We start from the raw sequence: 18957 nt of genomic DNA, 5'->3' as shown, positions 1-18957 counted from the left end.
CAGTCCCCTCCCCCCCTCACATTAGCCTTCCATCTGGCCTCTCCTCCTGCCTTTTCTCAGTGTCACAGCCAGTGTGATCCTGTTCTGAAGTCAGATCATGTCCTCCCTGTGCTGAAAGCCCTCCAAACCTCTTTACCTCTTCTTAGTCAAAGCCAGAGTCCTTACACTGGTCTACAAAGCCTCACACAAAGTGGCGGGCTACTACACTGACCTCATTTCACCTCAGCCCCTTCCTGTCTCCACTCCACTCAGTCAGGCACTCTCCTTCGGGGCCCTAACACCTACTGTTCACTATTTTTAACATTATTTCCCCCAAGTACCTATGGCTGTCGGACCAATACAATACCATTTTTAAACTTACTTTTCTCTTGGGCTCTGACCACCCTACTGAAACTGCCATAGCACACGTCCTCCATTTCCCTTATGGGCTGAATCTGTTTCATGATGCTTATTTCTCCAATACACATAGTTCCTGACAGATGCTGGCCATGAGGACGGACAGAAAAGTTTTCTTTGATCTTATGAGGGAAGATCTGTAAAATACTTGGGATGCTGGTCGTTAGGGTTTGCATGTGACAGGCAAACCATGCCTGTCTGTCTTTAACATGTGTCTCCTCTTACACGTTGGTGAAAGAGCCAACCTCAACTCCTTCAAATTTCTCCAGACAAAAAATACCTACAAAAGAAGCTAAACAGGAAGTATGCAAACAGACAGACATGTCTTCCTCTGTAGCCGTGTAATAAGAAAGCAGGGCCAAAAATGCACCCAAGGGGTTTGAAAACCTTCAAAGTGAGAAATAATGTCTAAATGAATATAAACAAGACAAAAGTTACCAGTGCTTTACTTATTATAAGGGAATTGTGTTGTTTAAAGAAAAGAAACTTTTTTCAGCATGTCAAAATAACAACAAGGTAAGCCTGAGGACCTGGAAGCAAGAGAATCAGCCAAAGGTTCATGAACCAGCTAGTTAGACGTACTCAGTGTGACAGAGGTAAGACAGACACTACAACCTCTACAGGTTGGAAAGGGAGAGCAAAACTCCAGCAAGATGTCCTTTGACCTCCAAGCATGATCCCAGGGTGTGACACCCTCCCCCCACACGCACACACGGTGGGGATGGAGAGCAAACAAATAAAGAAAAAATGAATAACGTTAAACAAAGTCAGTGGTTTTAAAACTATCTTTCAAAAAACACCCTGACTTAAAAAAAAAACCTACTGCCCATGAGAACATTTTGAAAAACGATCACCCAAGGATTCACCCAGCTGCTTATCAACAGCACAGAGAACAATTCCTGTGTTTTGTGCCATTTCCCATAATCCAACAGAAGCCAGTGAACTACAATGGCCTGCCTGGCTTTATCAACAACAAGTTTATAATCCTATAGTTCAAATATTTAAAAACATTTTAAATGTTAAATATGAACAGTTATCAAAATAATCACAACAGATTTTCACGAACAAGTCCCTGTTAAAATTCAGTGAGATGCAACATACAAAGGCACTTCTACTATTGAAAAAAATTAGTCCAGGAAGTGCTGGGGGTGATGGCTCAGTCAGCAAAAGTGCCTGCCACTTAAGTATAGGGCCCAACTTTCAATTCCCATAACTCATTAAAAGTTGGCCATTGTTCAGGGGAGTGGTAGTGCACAACTTTAATCCAAGCACTCAAGAGGCAAAGGCAGGTGGATCTCTGTGAGTTCGAGGCCAACCTGGTCTATAGAACGATTTCCAGGATAGTCAGGGATGCACGGAGAAGCCTTGTCTCAAAAACAAACAAAGAAAAACAAAACATCAACTACAAAAAGAAAACTGGGCCCTGGAACAAGCCATTGTAATGAGAGCAGGTAGAAACAGGTAGGTTTCTAGGATGCACTGGCCAGCCAGTCTAGCTCCAGTCACCAGCCCCAGGTCACTGTGCTGCAAAGACCAACGTGGAAAACAACTGAGGCCAATACCCAGGGATGGCCTCCAAACACATGTATACATGCACTCCCCCACACAAACTGCCCCCACAAGAACATGCAAACACACACAAACACATGTATACATGCACTCCCCCACACAAACTGCCCCCACAAGAACATGCAAACACACACAAACACATGTATACATGTACTCCCCCACACAAACTGCCCCCACAAGAACATGCAAATACACACAAACACATGTATACATGCACTCCCCCACACAAACTGCCCCCCACAAGAACATGCAAACACACACAAACACATGTATACATGCACTCCCCCACACAAACTGCCCCTCACAAGAACATGCAAACACACACAAATACACAGACACATGTATACATGCACTCCCCCACACAAACTGCCCCCATAAGAACATGCAAACACACACAAATACACAGACACATGTATACATGCACTCCCCCACACAAACTGCCCCCCACAAGAACATGCAAACACACACAAACAGCACAGCGTTTTAGCCCTACCGTCCTTCTAAACTAATAAAAACGACTTCAGTCATCTTGTCTCCAGTTACCATCCTTCAGCTCCCCATGTTAATGCAGAACAGCCTCAATCAGCAAGCACACTAATCTAAATTAAATCCCAGGGAGTTGAACATAATCATCATGGGCTGCCCAGAGGTTGTGCATCAGAATGGATTACTGAAAATATTCATGGTAATTGCCAGTTGCTATTTATGTTAACCAGATCTGAGGAGTTGACTTGGCAAAACAGCATGAGGACAACCAATTCAAAACACACAAGGACATCCCTCTTGCCAACCACGCTGGAAACCCAGGATCCTCTGCAGTCAGGGTAGTTGCTGGTGCTGTGTCACATACTGGGAGCACAGGACCGAAATGCAGATGGCAATTATTTTATTTTCAAGAAATGTACTGCACAGAGTCATTTCTCCTTTCCTAGATTAGTGACAGATAAGTTAAATATTAGCTTCCAAAGACCTACATTTTTCTGCTGATAAGTAGGCATATACAAATGATTAAGAGTAAAAATAAATAAATGTACATATATGTACGAGTGTGTGTGTGTGTGTGTGTGTGTGTATGTGTGTGTGTAAGAGATGTTGTTTATGTAATGGCTCCCAAATCTTTCTAGTAGCATGTCAATCATTGTGCCAAGAGACAAAGTGGACCTTCTATAAGCTTTGCATAGCACATCTGAATATGTGGACTAAGACATCCTGCATTTCTGTGGAGGACTTTCCTTCTTTTTTTTGTTTAATTATCAGCATCATCAGAACTGGGTTATGAAAAAAATAGCACTGAGTTCTAATTCCAGGTCTATAGCTGGCAAACTAAGGAGCTATGTAATCACGGGCAAGCCTGTAATCTCTCAGAGCTCTAATTTGCTTGTCTGGAAAATGAAAGAGTTGGTAATAAGTGCTTTGAAACTGGAATAGGAAAATGTAAGGTAAAAATGACTGCCTAAACATGACAGATCTGATCCTAATTCATGAAAGCAAACATATATCTCATAGGATGAAAAACTGTTTTTCACCTGAAAGAATAAATCTAAAAAAATTACAAAATTACATGGTGATGAAGATCTGAAAATGAAGTAACATACGTATAAGCTTAGAGAGAAAGAGAGAGAGAGAGAGAGAGAGGAGAGAGAGAGAAGAGAGACAGAGACAGAGAGAGAGAGAAACTTTTATCTTACAAAGAACATGTTTTATATCTCCAGTGTTTCTGCAGAGAGACAGAAGGAGGAGGAAGAAGAGGAGGAAGGCAAGCAGAGTCCCTGGACACTCTAGCAGGATAGATAGCCTGACTCACCAGCAGTAACAACAGAAACACAGACTCAAGCGGGGTAGAAGCAAGGACCAACACATGAAGTTATCCTCTGGCCTAGACACACATAATGTGGCGGGCACACACACACACAAACACACAAAAAAAACACACGTGCTGAAAAAAAAAGAAAATTTCTACCAAAAGCAAATCAGCAACAAACATCCACCTGTCAAACTCTATTTTTCCTTTGACCTAGAAAATCTGCTTTTGAACAAATTCCAGAAGACGTGTCCCTAAAGAAACAGCAACTTTCTCACGAATTTCCATAGCAGCACTGTACACTAGAGAAGAAAATTGGAAACAACCTGTATGTTCAAAAATAGATACACGACTACGAAAAATCTGGTTTTGCTAACAAAACAGAACTGAGGCCCATATAACCATTTTAGAAATAATGGACTCTCTTCTGTGAATCAAAGTATTCACAAATATAACGTGAGAGGTTATATGTCCAAACTCTGGACCTAAGTACCTCGCTCCAGGAAATCTGCAAGAGATACTAGAGGGCCTAACTAGTTCTTAGGGTGTGTCATCTCATGAAATTTATGAGAAAAATGTAAGGGAAGTTGGTTACCGGCTGTTCTTTAAGGACTATCCAAGCCACATGTGATGCTCCTCTGTGGCTTTCTAATATCATCTTACATCTTTAATGAGAGCTTAATATTTTCTAAGTACATTCATGAAGATTCCTACTCAACCGTCAAAAAGTGATTAGCAACCATGGTCCTAAACACCAGAATTTTCAGCTCTTTCACAAGGCTTGGTTTACCATGCATCAGGCAAGTTACTGTCCTACTTAAAAATGTTATCAATAGGAAATTAAAGGGAATAGCAAGATTTTTATTTTACCTTTAAAACAGAGTGAAATACCGCATTAAAGTGATTGGCTAGGATATGAAAACTGATTATAACTGTAAAAGTCACATATATGTTGCACGACTGAGAAAGGAATGTTTTGCAACAGAGGGGAGACAGAAAAAATGAGAAAACATGATGAACTTCAGCGGTGGCAAATCGAACATTAACCTTCATATGGTAGGACACTCCAAGCAGTCAATGGCTTGGGAGAGAGCCAAAGACTCACATGTACAATTATTTCCTTAAACCCTACAGGCGACTGGCATACACCAGAAGAAATCCCCCTCATGGCTTGGCAATGCAGTATGTATAAGGTGAAGTGAATGACCGCAGTATCCAAACTCATCCATAATTATGGCATGACATTTTGCTTCCATGAATGGCATACCTCTGAATTATTTTTATACTAAAGACTCCAAAGATATATAAAATATATATAAAAGATAAAAGTTTGCGATCATTTAAAGTTGGGTTCTTGATGGGAACATTATCTGGCGACACTAAGACTAATGCTCCTCAGAAGTTTGAGTGAATTTTTTTCTTTTTCCAAAGTTACTTATTTCCTCTAGCGGGCGTTTTAAACAGTATGTCCTTCATGTGTTGGTTTACCCTTTAGCAGAGTCTCAGAAGGATAAAGAAAACTAGTAATAGTACGTCATGTGCAAAACTACATGCTATCATTTATTCTTCTCCCAAGATGGATGGTTGGAGAGCAAAGCCAAAAATATTTTAAATCTTTCACAATTACAACTTCAAGAGAAATCACAAGTACAGACTATACTAAAAAGATACGAGCAAAAGGCTAAGCCCCATTTCTTTTGTTACCAGCATTATTGAATATATAGAAATAAGCTATCATTTTTAAAACTATTCAAAATGTCCAAGTACTTCATCTTAAGTCAATGGTTTCTGGTGACAGACTATGTGCTTATTTGTAACAAACAAATTAAATCAGAAAAAGGTATTAGTTATTTTAAAAAATAAATCACAAAAATACAACAAAAATGCAACCAATTACCTTAAGGTTTTTCTACCTGGCTGAACTATTTCTTAGAATTATGTCAATATATTTTCACACACTTAATGGAATACGTCCCTACTCTGCAGGCTCTAGGTTACTACACAGTAATTTACAGGTACAAAGACTATGGAAAGTTTGCAGGTCTTCCAGATTCTCGAGATAGAGTTGATGCACTGTGATTTGAACTAAGCCATCAAGCCAGCCATTACCCACCACAGAAGATAATGATTCCGCGTTGAGATAGACTAACTCCGACAAACACTCATTAAAAGAGCATGTAATAAGGCAGGGGGGGGGGATGGGCAGGAGGATGCTTGAAAGTAGAAATCAACTTCAGAAAGACCACATAGGTGGAAGCACATCATAATTTCAATAGAAATTAAAATAAAATGCAAGTTGTACCAAAGAGCTTCCCTAGCTAAGAGGTCATTTACATTTCAAAGTCCTCTGCCTCCAGTATTCTTAGGTATCAGAGCACCAGGGTTTGTCAGTGCTATGGAGACACTTCAATTAAGGCTATGTGGTAGAGTGCGGTGCAAATTAATTAGTGGAGGTTAACAGATTTTTCTAAATGCAGCTCTCTCACACAGCCTCAGAGATGTGCAAGATTTGCAGGGAATTGAAATTTAAATATGACTGACTGATCAATTCTTGCTTTCATATTCCAATAACATACTGCATAATGATAAATGTGTTCATGACGATACTACAAGGATACCAATCAAAATTTTGTTTTCCAGTGGAATTAAAAAGAGTGGTTTTAAATTTTGCTTTAGATAGGTTATATTCTGATTTTGATCTAGCTTTGTTGGCATATGGAAAATGAGTCTACACTTCATATTCACATATGCTTCACATAGACAAGCTTTCAAATAATTTCTATAAGCAGCGTCATAACAAAAACACAGATTTCCTGCTCCCACCTGAGAGTCTACGTATTAAATTTGTTCACTATAATTTTGCCAGATATTAAAATTGAGCATGTTTTAATCCAAGTAATATTTATGAGTCCTTTTCTGAAATTCAAGAAAATAATTTTTGACCCTTAGAATCAGATGTCTGATGAGTTTCATTCTTCAGACTAAGTAAAATATATGCAGGAAAAGCAGTTGTGTGAAGTTCCTTAGTACAAATTGAACAAGGAAGAAACGAGCATTTCACAAGGCCAGGAGGAGCCTTCCAACAATGAACATGGGAAATCCATGCTGTAAAGTCCCTATAGTCTCACTATGGAGACTGAAGCAGCCACACTTGTTAGGCCCAGATGTGAGTCTGAGGGCTTCTGAAGAGCACACTAGACTCTGTACAAGACAAGAACTTTTAAATACACTACCATTGAGAAGAGGCTGTCCTTCATGCACATCCTTCGGTAAGACTGCACTGTACACGTCTTCAGGAAATCCAGTCTTGCATAATGCGATTTCACCAGAAGCCTCCACAGACGCCTGGAACACAAGAGAAAAATGCAGGCGATGATTGCTGCCTCCTTCAGCAGAGAAACAGTCCACTTGGCATCCAGCCCCGGTTTTTTTTCCAACTATCTTGTACAAACAACCTCTGTTTCTGAAGGGTTAAGATTAGAATGTAGAGGGCAAAGGGTTAATCCTTTAGATAATTGGAGTTGAAGAAACAAATCCCACTTGTCTAGTTCTGAAAAAATCTGCATAATACACATTCCAGGTTTTTCTAAGGACTGGCCATTTCCATTAAAATGGTCATTGTGAATGAAAAGCACCAAGCAGGCATGGGAGTAGGAGTCAGCCAAATAGTCCCTGTGGCCCACACATCACCCATAGTAACGAGGGGACTCATGGAAAAAGTATACATTCAAGTGTATACATAGTTTTATATTATATTCTCATCTAGTTCTTCATGAAATTTGTTTCAAAATGCTTTGTTGATGGAAAAAGTTATGATAAGCTTACTGCAGAATAAACAGTACATGCTAAGTCAAACCAAACAATATTATTCATATATATGTACATATATATATATGTTCAAAGGACATGGTTTTATTAAAAAACCATCTTTATTTTAAAAAGATGGATTCAATTAAGTAGCTTGTAGGAGTCTTTCTGCATCTTCCTTTCTATCAATATATTCAGTTACTCAAAGGATGCTTAAAACTCAGTCACACGAAGGGTAGCTGAATTAATCATCAACATTTGCACTGCACTTCTGGCTTCACTGGTCCAATCTCAGGATATTTATACCTTAAAGTATTCTCTATTAACTACAGGAAGCTCTAACCTACACTAATGAAAGTTCAAACACAGAGGGGAAAAGGATACATAAAGTACATGAAAGGGGGGGTTTTCAGTAGCCAGAGTGTTAGGAATAGGCTTCCATGACAGAACAAATCAGAAAGAAATGGTCATTGCCCCCCCCCATCCCTATACCCAAAGTGACAGAACTCACAACACGTGGTGTCTGAATGAAGCAATAAAATGCTGCTTCTTAATGAAAGGAATCCCTGAATTACACATATGAAATTTAGACATAATGACATTACAAACAGCCACTCATCGAATAGCTGATTTGCTCTTTTCATGTCTAAGGAAATAAAAAGCAAACTTAAAGAGTACCAAATATTGTGCAGTATTTAATCTCAAAATATTATTAGGAAGCACAAGAGAGATTGTAGTTTAGCCTTATGGAGGTAGATTTTGAGTGTCATCCTGACAGAAATGTAGCGTAAGCTAAGGGATGGCTGCAGCACACTTTGGGGTGAATCTGTGAGGACATTTAAAGAAATCAGCTGAGTGGGAAGAACCATGCTGAGTGTAGGCCATAAAGGGGAAGAGCAGACAGGCCTTCCCCTCTCTCTGCTTCCTTTCAGCTGTGAAGTCCAGCTTCAGCTACAGATGACACTCACATTACACCCTGCCCAAGGCTATGGAAAGCAGGATACATACTATTGCTTCCACCTGGCTGTTTTTGTTATATGTATTGTAGTGATACAGACCAAAAGTGAACCAATTCATGACAGGTTTCAAGTCAATTATATGTGAGAAAAGAATGTATGCAACCAGGGACACAAAGGGACCAAAATCTTTACCGGAGATGAGTGTACAAACGGGCCTACAATTTGGCAAAGTCTGCTGAGAATAAGTATGGCTACCTCCTACACTGTAATCCGTTCCCAGAGACGCTTGTTCCTGGGCGCCCTAGTACATGTACGGAGAGATGTTCATGGAAACATGGCTGATGTCTCAGGATCTATGTAGCCCTTTCATGTCCACCAAAAGGAAAATGGACCAATGCGTTTTCCAAAATCCAAAAAGAGAAATATCCAGCAACATTAAAACTAAGGAACTGATCTACACGTAGTCCCATAGGCAACATGTCAAACACAGGCAAAAATACTTAGGAACTTAAATAATATACAATGTGGAAAGAGAATTTTAATTACAGTTCAAGTTCAGGGTAAGCATTAATTTGAGTAAGTCAAAAAACACATTTATGTGGCATTCCAGATTAAAACTGCAGACTGACACCTGAGAGTGTGAGCGACTCTTTAAACAAACAAACAAACAAAACAAACAAAAGATGTGGTTATTGTTCCATTTTTCCAAAATTTAATCACAAAGACAGTCAATGCTATGGACACATACAAGTAAATAAATATTTTGAACGGGACAAGGCTGTGATAGCTGCCACCTCCAGGGAGGGCATGCATCAGGGATGGTTTTTTTTCCTCAGGTGTCTTCAAACACACACACACATACACACACACGCACGCACACACACACGCACGGATAGATCCGTAGTAACTCATTTCTTTTGTAAAGCAGGTGAATCAGCAAAGTAAGATGTGAAGACAAAGACATGTGGGTATACACTGAATTATTTCCAAATGTTCACCTGCTACCAATTTCATAATAAAAGATACATAATCCTGAACCAATTAAGAAGCAAGAAGAGAGGTCTCCCATAGTTGTGGAGTATGAGACACAGGAAGGTATTACAATACTAGCTTCCTGGAGATCCAAGTTACAAGCACCCTGATACAGGGAAGGCACTTGGTAAAAGCAAGGTTTTAACATTTAGCTCATCAAAACAAATAAAGAGAACTCCCCAGTCTGACAGATGTGCTAGTAACCTGTGTCCCACTGCCATGTTAAGGACTGACTTCTTCACCCCTAGCACAATTTTCAAACATGGTGGAGCTGTCAGGACCGAGCTGGGAGGACGCAGACAGAAACAAACTGTGAAAGACATAGAGGAAAGAGCAGTTTTCTTTTGTCTGGACACTGGGAGGGTCAGTGTGCAGCTGCACAGAGAGGCTCTCCATGATGGGTGAAATCTACAGACTGAACAAATGGGTAACTTGCTTCAACTCCAAGATTAATGTGTTTAACTAAGCAGAAGAACTGGCACCAATAATGCCTTGGTCGAAACTTATAGGGAGGAGATCACAAAGATACTTCAAGACCATCAGGAATAAGTGGATGTTGTCTGCTGATAGTTTAGTCTCCTTACCATCAAAACAAAAATTTCACTCCGATACACTTTACCTAGTCTTTCTCTATACACCTTCCTCGGCTACAAAGGGTGCCTGGCTGCCTAGAATAAAGGGCATTTTGCAAAAACCCTGACTGCTCATAATAAACACCTGGTAGCCCTGCATGACTGAGTTTTTTATGTCCACTTCAAGCAACTAATTAATTAGTCTTCCCTAAGACAAAACTGGATCCAAGAAAAGCATGATGCTACTAATACAAGTTAATACTCCTATTAATATATCTATATCAAGTTGGACATGGTGGTACCTGACCATAGTTTCAGAACTTGGGAGGTAGAGGCAGGAAGATGAGGAGTTAAAGATCTTCTCAACTTCAGAGCAAGTTCAAGGTCAGTGTTGGCTATATAAATCCCTGTTACAAAAATTATATACAATGTATAACTATATATGTGTGTGTGTGTGTGTGTGTGTGTGTGTGTTATAATTCTTTTCCTGTTCAAACTATCAAAATTAACATGTTAAACAAACAGGCAACACTCAAATAAATATAATCTCCTAGAGAAATTTTGCCTTTTTTTATTTCAAGTTCTTGGTTAGTAAATCCCATTTAACTACATTGTCTTAGGCTCAGGCTGGGTCAAGCTCTAGGTTAGTAAATCCCCAGTTTAACTATATTCTCCCAGGCTCAGGCTGGGTCAAGTTCTAGGTTAGTAAATCCCCAGTTTAACTATATGCTCCCAGGTTCAGGCTGGCTGTTATCAGCTTTGAGACTTGTGGGGACTAACTTGTTGGCACGCAGGAACTGCCCTGTCAAGGTGAATCTACTTCTGAGGTCTCTTGCATTACCAGAAACAACGTGAGCATGTGGGAGGTTCTCTGATATAACCCATGACCCATATTTATAAGATGGAATGTCTGACATTCGTGTTTTTACCTCATTGAACATTCAATAACGTCTCATCACATATTTTTGGTTGTCATAGTTTGGTGGGGATGCTGGTTTCTAGAGGGAGAATTACTAACAACGCTGCCAAACACAGTGTCACAACCAAGACAGGATTCATAATGGAATATTTAACCAAATACCAAACAAACAAACAAACGAAAATATACAACCCACCAGAGTTGTATGTTACACAGTAACCCACAAGAAAGGTGTGTCTACCTACCCTTCACATTGCCATGCATGATGCCCATGATCTCAAACAGTCCATTAAAATCTTGTTGGGACACCTTCCTCATCCCATCCCTAAGTGACCACTCTACTAGGTCCAAGATGAAACGCTGAAAATCAGATGCAGGAACAGGAATTCTTGCCCCAGCTTCCTGTGCATGCCTGACAGGGGCTGTGTACTGCACGCATTCTTGTGAACTGCATGTGCATGAGCAGTGCCTGTGCAAGCAGGCTTTTCTCTGTACAGGTCAAACAGCAGGCATTTAGGCTCTGCAGGATCTGCTGCAAGTCTTCCACTTTGCTGCTCAGACTCAAAAGCAGCTAGACATTTGGCAAATGAATAAACGACATGACATTAATTCCAGCGAAACCTATCAGTGGATACAAGACGTTGATTTTCAGTATGAGCACATGGAGAAATAGAGAATCATTCTTGACCATGGCAAAACACAGAACTATCAGCTACAGATCCTTGGGGTACTGTTAAGTTTTAGAAGGCCTTGCTATCTCACTTGATTCTCTGTAAGCCTCTCTGGGGTGGGAAGAATATCAAGATTTTACAAATGAGCAAATGAGTTCTCACAGGAAGTGGAATACCCAAGCTCATACTTCCACACACCGGAAGTGGTAGAATTCTAACTCTGCTGCTTTTCCAATTACAAAAAAAATCACTTAGACCCTTTGGAAAGCTTGTTCTGAGTGTTCATTTGCCACTGAAAACAGAATGAGACTCAGGCTTAGGAGCACAAAGCTTCAAGGAGGAAGCACAGAAGTGCTGAGCCCTGGGGAATAGGAGGCTCCTGGGGTCCTGTGGACTCCCCAAAAGAAGCCTGGTGTAATAAAGCAGCGGGGCCTGGCAGGGAGGCTAAAGCAGGAGCTCACTGTCTGAGCTGAAATGAGACAGCAAGAAACTGCACATGCCTAGGGAATGACAATTAGCTCCCTGTCGTGCGGACCACGCAAAGGGGCAGGAAGTCAAGAGTTGAAGCTGGAGAGTTACACAGGGTCAAAACGTAGATGGCTGGGAGCCTGGGGTTATCTTACTGGCTGGGCCAAGGAAGGGGGTGTTGGGGACCAGGAGTCCACTGGCAAACTATCTGATAGAGAACTTTCCAAATTGCTTCCTGGGAAATGGGGGTAGGTAGGGAGACACCTTAGCAAACAGACCTAAATTAGGCCTGGGCATCGAGAATGGGCAAATTTGATCAACATTCAGTGAATTAAAATCAACAGGGCTTAGTGAGAGCAGGGCCTTCAGGGGCGGAAGAGATGACTTTACTCCCGTTTCCAACTAATTGCCTTTGAACATGGCAGCACAAACTGGAAAGAAAATCACAAAATTATAATGTCAGGGAGAAAGGGCTAAAGACTCAGACAGAATGGGATGATAAATCTACCCATGGAAGCCGAAGAGGACTCCATAGCTCAAGTGACATTTAGGCCTTGACTTGAAAAATGATTAAAAATTTGCCAGGAAAAAGTGGGAAAGAACAGCCAGCCCCAGGAAAAGATACAGGAGAACAAAAGCCCCAGTGATTTGTGCTGAGCTTGTAGCCCAGCACACCGACAGAAGTCCTGCTTCTCCTTCTAGTGCCTCGAAGGCTAAGTTTGGACCACCAGGAGTAGTTTGCTTTTACATTGAACACTCCAGAATTAGATCTCAAGGATCTAATCATTCCAGCTGGTTTCTACATAACCCCAGGTTTATACATGGAGAAATGATCAGGAGAATCTCCAACATCTTGATGAAGATGCTACTTGGATGCTGGAGACAGACCATGCCAGATGTCCAGGTACTATTCTGCCTTGCTGACTCATGTATGCTTGAACACTGAATGTCTGAAGCATGAAATTTCAGTACACCAGACTCCCTGATTTCGTGACCCCACCAGTTGCTATAACATGCGAACCCCTAAAACTAAAAATTCTAGTTCCCCATGTGAAGAATGAGAGTACTAAAGACAGTACCCACTCACAGGGCAGGGGTGAGGATTAGCTGTTAGTCAGAGCGGAATGGTATTAATACTACCAGGCCTCTGACTCATGCTTTATCCATTACACGGCCCAGCAGTTCCCAAGCTGGTTCAACTTGGCACACCATCTGGCACCTTTGTCTAACTACAGATTCTTGTAACCCAAGACTCAGTACCACAGAACCTCAAAGAATGTGAGTGGGCATTGAACAAGTGGCTGGTTCCAGAATCATCTGGCAACTCACTATCTTTTGGTTCTGGTCTTCAGGATTTATAACTTAGCAACAAGAAAGGGGAAAAAAGAAACAATTATTTTATGTTCTTATTGATATTCCTTTTAAAATTGTGTGTGTGTGTGTGTGTGTGTGTGCACTTGTACATGCATGTACTATTCCAATGCTTCTGAAAGACACTGAGTGTCCTGTCCTATATCACTCTCCTTACTTGTTTGAAACATGGTCTTTCAATGAACCTGGATCGAGGCTGGCAGCCAAGAAGTCCCATTCATCCTCCTGTTTCTGGACCCAACGGTTTTAGGGTTATACACACGAGGGCAGCCATCCCAGATTTTTCATATGGGTGCTGGGAATTTGAACTCAGGTCCTCATCTTTTTAAAGTAAATTTTTTTATTCATTCATCTGTTCCTTCAGTCCTCAGCTCACAGTAACTTATTCCCAGCACCGTTCTGTTGCTGTGCAGAGACACAATGACAAGGAGAACTCTTACAAACAAAAGCATTTAACTGGGATTGGTTTACAGTTTCAGAGGTTTAATCCATTATCATCATGGTGGGGAGCATGGCAGCAGACTTGATGTTGGAGAAGTAGTTGAGAGCTACATCCTCATCCACAGGCACAGAGAGAGAGAGAGAGACAGAGAGAGAGAGACAGAGAGAGAGAGAGAGAGAGAGAGAGAGAGAGAGAGAGAGAGAGAGAGAGAGAGAGAGAGAGAGAGAGAGAGAGAATATGCCTGGGCCTGGCATGGGCTTTGGAAACTTCAAAGCTAACCCCAGTGACACACTTTCACCACACCTCCTAATCCTTATAACCCTTGCACAGTTCCATTCTCTGGTGGCCAAATATTCAAATATATGAGCTTATTAGGGACATTTTTTTTCTTTTTTTTTTTCTCATGGTTTATTTTTTTTATATTTAAAAATTTCCATCTCCTTCCATCTCCTTCCCTCCTCCTCCCCCCTCCCTCCGCTCCTCCTCCCCCTTCCCTCCCCTCCTTCTCCCCCTTCCCTCCCCTTCCCTCCACCCATACCTCCCCTCCCTCCCTCTCAAGGCCAAGGAGCCATCAGGGTTCCCCACTCTAAATCATCAGAAGCCCCATTTCTCTTCCTTAAAACATAACTGTAAAAAGTTTTGTTTTGAGACAGGTTCTCACTATATAGCCACAACTGGCCTTGAACTTACTATTAGACCAGGTTGGCCTAGAATTCACTGACTGGCACTGCCTCCCAAATTCTGGGGCTAAAGATGTGTATCACAATGCCTGGCCTGAAAAACCTTCCGCAATAACAGACTAAAATTACGAATTCCCCCTCAAGGTACAAACAGCCTTGATTGACTGCAACACCAAATTAAGAGTCAAATTATTCCAGGGACAGTGTCCATAGATACTATTGCTGCCCTTCCAAGAACAGACTAAGTTTTATAGAACACTATTGCTTCACCTGATTCTCCTCAGGTGTCCTTTGAGGGGGGCCAAATACCAGCGTCTCTATTATTTGGTTTGAAAATGGCACCTACTTGATTCTGTTGTTTTGCTATTAATAGAGACATCATTTCATCACTGCCCTGTAATGACTCTCTTCTGCACCAGTGTTCAAAAATGACAAGCAGCTGGCCAGTTCTCTCACACCACCAGGGCAAAATCCACGCTGGTCAGAGGATCTGAACTCATTTAGTGCCGCTCTGCGCTCTCGCACAATCAGCTCACCTATCTAGAGTTTCAATTTCCTCTTACAAGTCTTCGTTCTACTTTTCCTGGGCTGAAGAGCGACCTCCTTGTCTGCAATGGCAGGAGTGTAATAGGTGTTGAGGACTTCGGCTTGCCTGCTACCATCAGTCTCTCTCGTCTGATTCTCAACTCACAGCACAGTGGCTTTTCGACCTTGTTAAATTTCTCCACTGTCTCCATACCATGAGCTTTAAAGCACGAATCTGCTTCCAGTTTCTGTTCTGATCAGTTTTTACTCTCCGCTGGGTCACTGGATCTGCTTTCTAATTTTCCCTACATCACTCTTGAGTCTAAGCTTTTAAATATTCTGTGCAGACGCGGTGAACTGACTCTCCAGTCACCTCATCTCGGTCTTATTCTCAATCATTTATCAGAATTGCCTAAAAGTTTCACACCTGAACGCAAGCCAATACCTTGAAGAATCTCTACATTTTCTCTCCAACTAAGAAGACAGCTAGTGTGTGTTATCATAAGTCCTTATCAACTGGATACTTTGCTGCGATTTTCCTTTTCAGCCCACCAGATTGCTGTGATTCTAATCCATTCGGAAGACTGTGCAGGTCACCACATGAGGATGAGCTGACATTCCTGAAAGCACACGTGTTCCCCTACTGTACAGAATTAAGAGCAGTCATCTGCATTGCGTTGACTGAAGCGCTGTTCAAACCTATAAAGGCTGAAATTCAGCCCTACCCTCCAATTTCCCAGTGTTGTTCATCTATGATTCTGCTTCCTCCTCTGCAATAGTAATAATAATAGTTAAACTTTTGCCCTTTTTAAGAGTGTAGTAGAAAACAACAAACAGATTAAAGATAATTGCATATTACAAAGCCAAGGTTAACTAATGTTATCTTGTTACTATTTTTTTGTGTTGTGAAGTCTCTTTGTTCTATGAAATATGTTCTATAAAATGTGTATAAATTGAGAAATATTTTACTTTTTCCTTTGCTTGAAAATAGATTCTTTATACATACAATATATCCTGATTATAGTTTACCTCCCTCTACACATCCCAGTTCCTCCCTCCCCCACCCCCCCCGGGATCTACCTCCTTTCTGTCTCATTACAAAAGAAAGGGATTCTAGGAGGTAACAACCAAACATGATAAAATAAAATATAATATGTAAAGCAAAAACAATCATATCAAAGACAGGCTCAGCAACCCAAGAGGATGAAAGGACTCCCAAGAGCAGACACGAGTCTGGGGTGCACTTGTTCTCGCAGTCAGGAGCCCCATATAAATACTAAGCTAACAGCTGTCATATACACACAGAGGACCTAGCGTAGACTCACAGAGACACCCTCATTGCTGCTTTAGTCTCAGTGACCTCATACGCTACTCGCTTAGTTGATTCCGAGGGGCCCGTTTTACTGGTGTACTCCATTCCTTCTGGCTTTTACAGTAGTTCTGCCTCCTCTTCCTCAGGATTCCCCGAGCTCTGAGGGGAGAGATGGAGGCCTCCCATTTAAACTTTCTCTCTCTCTCCATGTCTGGCTGTGGGTCTCTGTATCTATTCCCATCTGCTACCAAGGAAGCAAGCCTCTCTGATGATGACTGGTGTCTTAGAGTTCCTATTGCTGTGAAGAGACACCATAACCATAGCAACTCATAGAAAAGAAAACATTTAATGGAATGGCTTACAGTTGCAGAGGTTTGGCCCATTATCTTCACTGTGTTGGAAAAGGACTGGGAGTTCTATATCTTGAATTACAGGCAGCAGAAACAACTGTATAACACACTGGGCATAGCTTTAGAATATGAGACCTCAAAGGCCACCCTAACTGGAACACTCTTCCTCCAACAAGGCCACACCTCCTAACAGTGCCACTCCCTATGGGCCACATATTCAAACACATGAGTCTATGGGGGCCATTCCTATTCAAACCACCACAACCGCATTAGGCACTAACTTTGAATGTGGCAGAGTATCATTAGGGATAATTTTATTGATTTTTTTAGACCAGTAGTGTTTGGTTTTACCCTAGGTCTCTGGGCTATCTAGTCTCTGGTTCGATTACTTAAGCAGTGTTGGGTATGGGTTCCTTCTTGTGCAGTGGGCCTTAAATCAACTTGGATATTGGTCAGCTACTCCCACAAGCTCTGGGCCATCGTTGTCCCAGAACATCTTGTAGGCAGGACAGATTACAGCTCAAAGGTTTTGTGGCTGGGTTAGTGTTCATGTTTCCCTTTTAGCAGCCTGCTGATGTGGGAGAGTCTTCTGTTTGAGTTGATTTTATTGGCTAATAAAGAAACTGCCTGGCCCATTTGATAGACCGCCCCTTAGGTGGGTGGAGTAGACAGAACAGGAAGAAGAAGTGAAGTAGAAGGATCAGTCAGATGCTACGCCTCTCCTAAGTTAGTCAGACCACCGTGCCTCTCCTCAGAGAGATGCCAGATGCGATGAAGCTCCAGCCCAAGTTGGACGTATGCTAGAAACTAAACGATAAGGCACCACTTCATGGTGCTACACAGATTATTAGATATGGGTTAGTCAAGATGTGAGAAAGAGGCTGAAACTAAGGGCGAGACAGTGTTTAAAAGAATACAGTTTCCGTGTAATTATTTTGGGTAAAGCTAGCTGGATGGCCAGGAGCTGGGCGGCGAGAAGCCGGCCCGCAGCTCCCCCCACTACAGCCTGCAGCATGACTTCCTGCACTGAAAAGACTAGAATGCAGGGGTGAAGGACACATGTAGGCAGCGGCTCGACTTCTCCATTCTCACTGAATCATGTGGGTACAGACATCAGCAATGGTGCCCCGCTGTCAGTTCTCAGAGAGCAACCCTTGCCTTAGGAACAGCCTCAGAGGTTTGTTTGGGGATTTCCATGGGACCCCATTAGACAACAATTCAACTGAAAGCAAGCCAGTTCCTCCATTGGAAGCCTCGCGGGGCAATCAGCAGCGGTTACTGGAGACTTTCAGACACAGTTTAAAAGCAAACTACAGGGTCTGGGGTAGGTTCCCTAGGTACAGTACAGGCTTGATATGCACAATGCTGTGGGTTCCATCCAGCAACAAAACAAAACAAAATTTAAAAGTATACAGAAAGACTGTAGAGAAATCAAAGGGACTAAAACCAAGATTTAATTCACAAAAAGGAGAAAGGAAACATATTTTGCAGTGTGTGGTTTGAGGGTTAAAAGGTGGGGAGAGGTACCGGAGAGTGGGGACATGACTCTGATAATACTTTCACTATGCAGCTTCCAAATTATGCAAGCAAATAAAAGCAATTAATGAAGACTGCATTAAGGTGATCTGATAGATGCATAATAGAATAATGGAACTGTTAAAAGACAAATTCTGGATGACTGAGTTTGTGTTATTTGTTAATCCAATTTATGTGAATACAAATGCATTTGCCAAATTCCTTATATTTCATGGATTTCATCCATGGTGTTGGGAGCTTTGTAAAGACGATTATTCAAAAGCAAGGGTGCTTGATGCTCTTTATACTCCCCGTGTCAGCAATGCTGCTGATGCCACTTCAGATTTCCTATCTCTAGAACCAGGTTTAAAATGTGCAGCTGAACAAAGTCAGTGCTTTTGTTTTGTCCTGTTCTATTTTTGAGGAAGCATCCAGCATTTTGCATAGGCTCCCTTTGTGTGTACTGATGCATTTGTGTGGCTAGGTCAGAGGTCAACCAACCTCAAGTGCTGTTCTTTAGCACATTGTCTGTAGTTAGATTTTTTTGGGGGGGCCACTAGCTCACATG

General features: G+C 41.6%; 1 protein-coding gene across 1 annotated transcript in view; it reads right to left on the bottom strand.

Annotated features, from left to right (window-relative positions):
• Positions 1–18957, bottom strand: part of Cdh2 (cadherin 2) — a 229489-nt gene that overhangs the window by 186347 nt on the left and 24185 nt on the right. Inside the window, 1 exon segment of the mRNA XM_038329948.2 lies at positions 7000–7111. Within this exon segment, the coding sequence (XP_038185876.1) occupies positions 7000–7111 (112 nt within the window).

Source organism: Arvicola amphibius, chromosome 5 (assembly GCF_903992535.2).
Source record: "Arvicola amphibius chromosome 5, mArvAmp1.2, whole genome shotgun sequence".
Classification (NCBI taxonomy): Eukaryota; Metazoa; Chordata; class Mammalia; order Rodentia; family Cricetidae; genus Arvicola; species Arvicola amphibius.
This window is presented reverse-complemented; position numbering and strand designations above follow the sequence as displayed.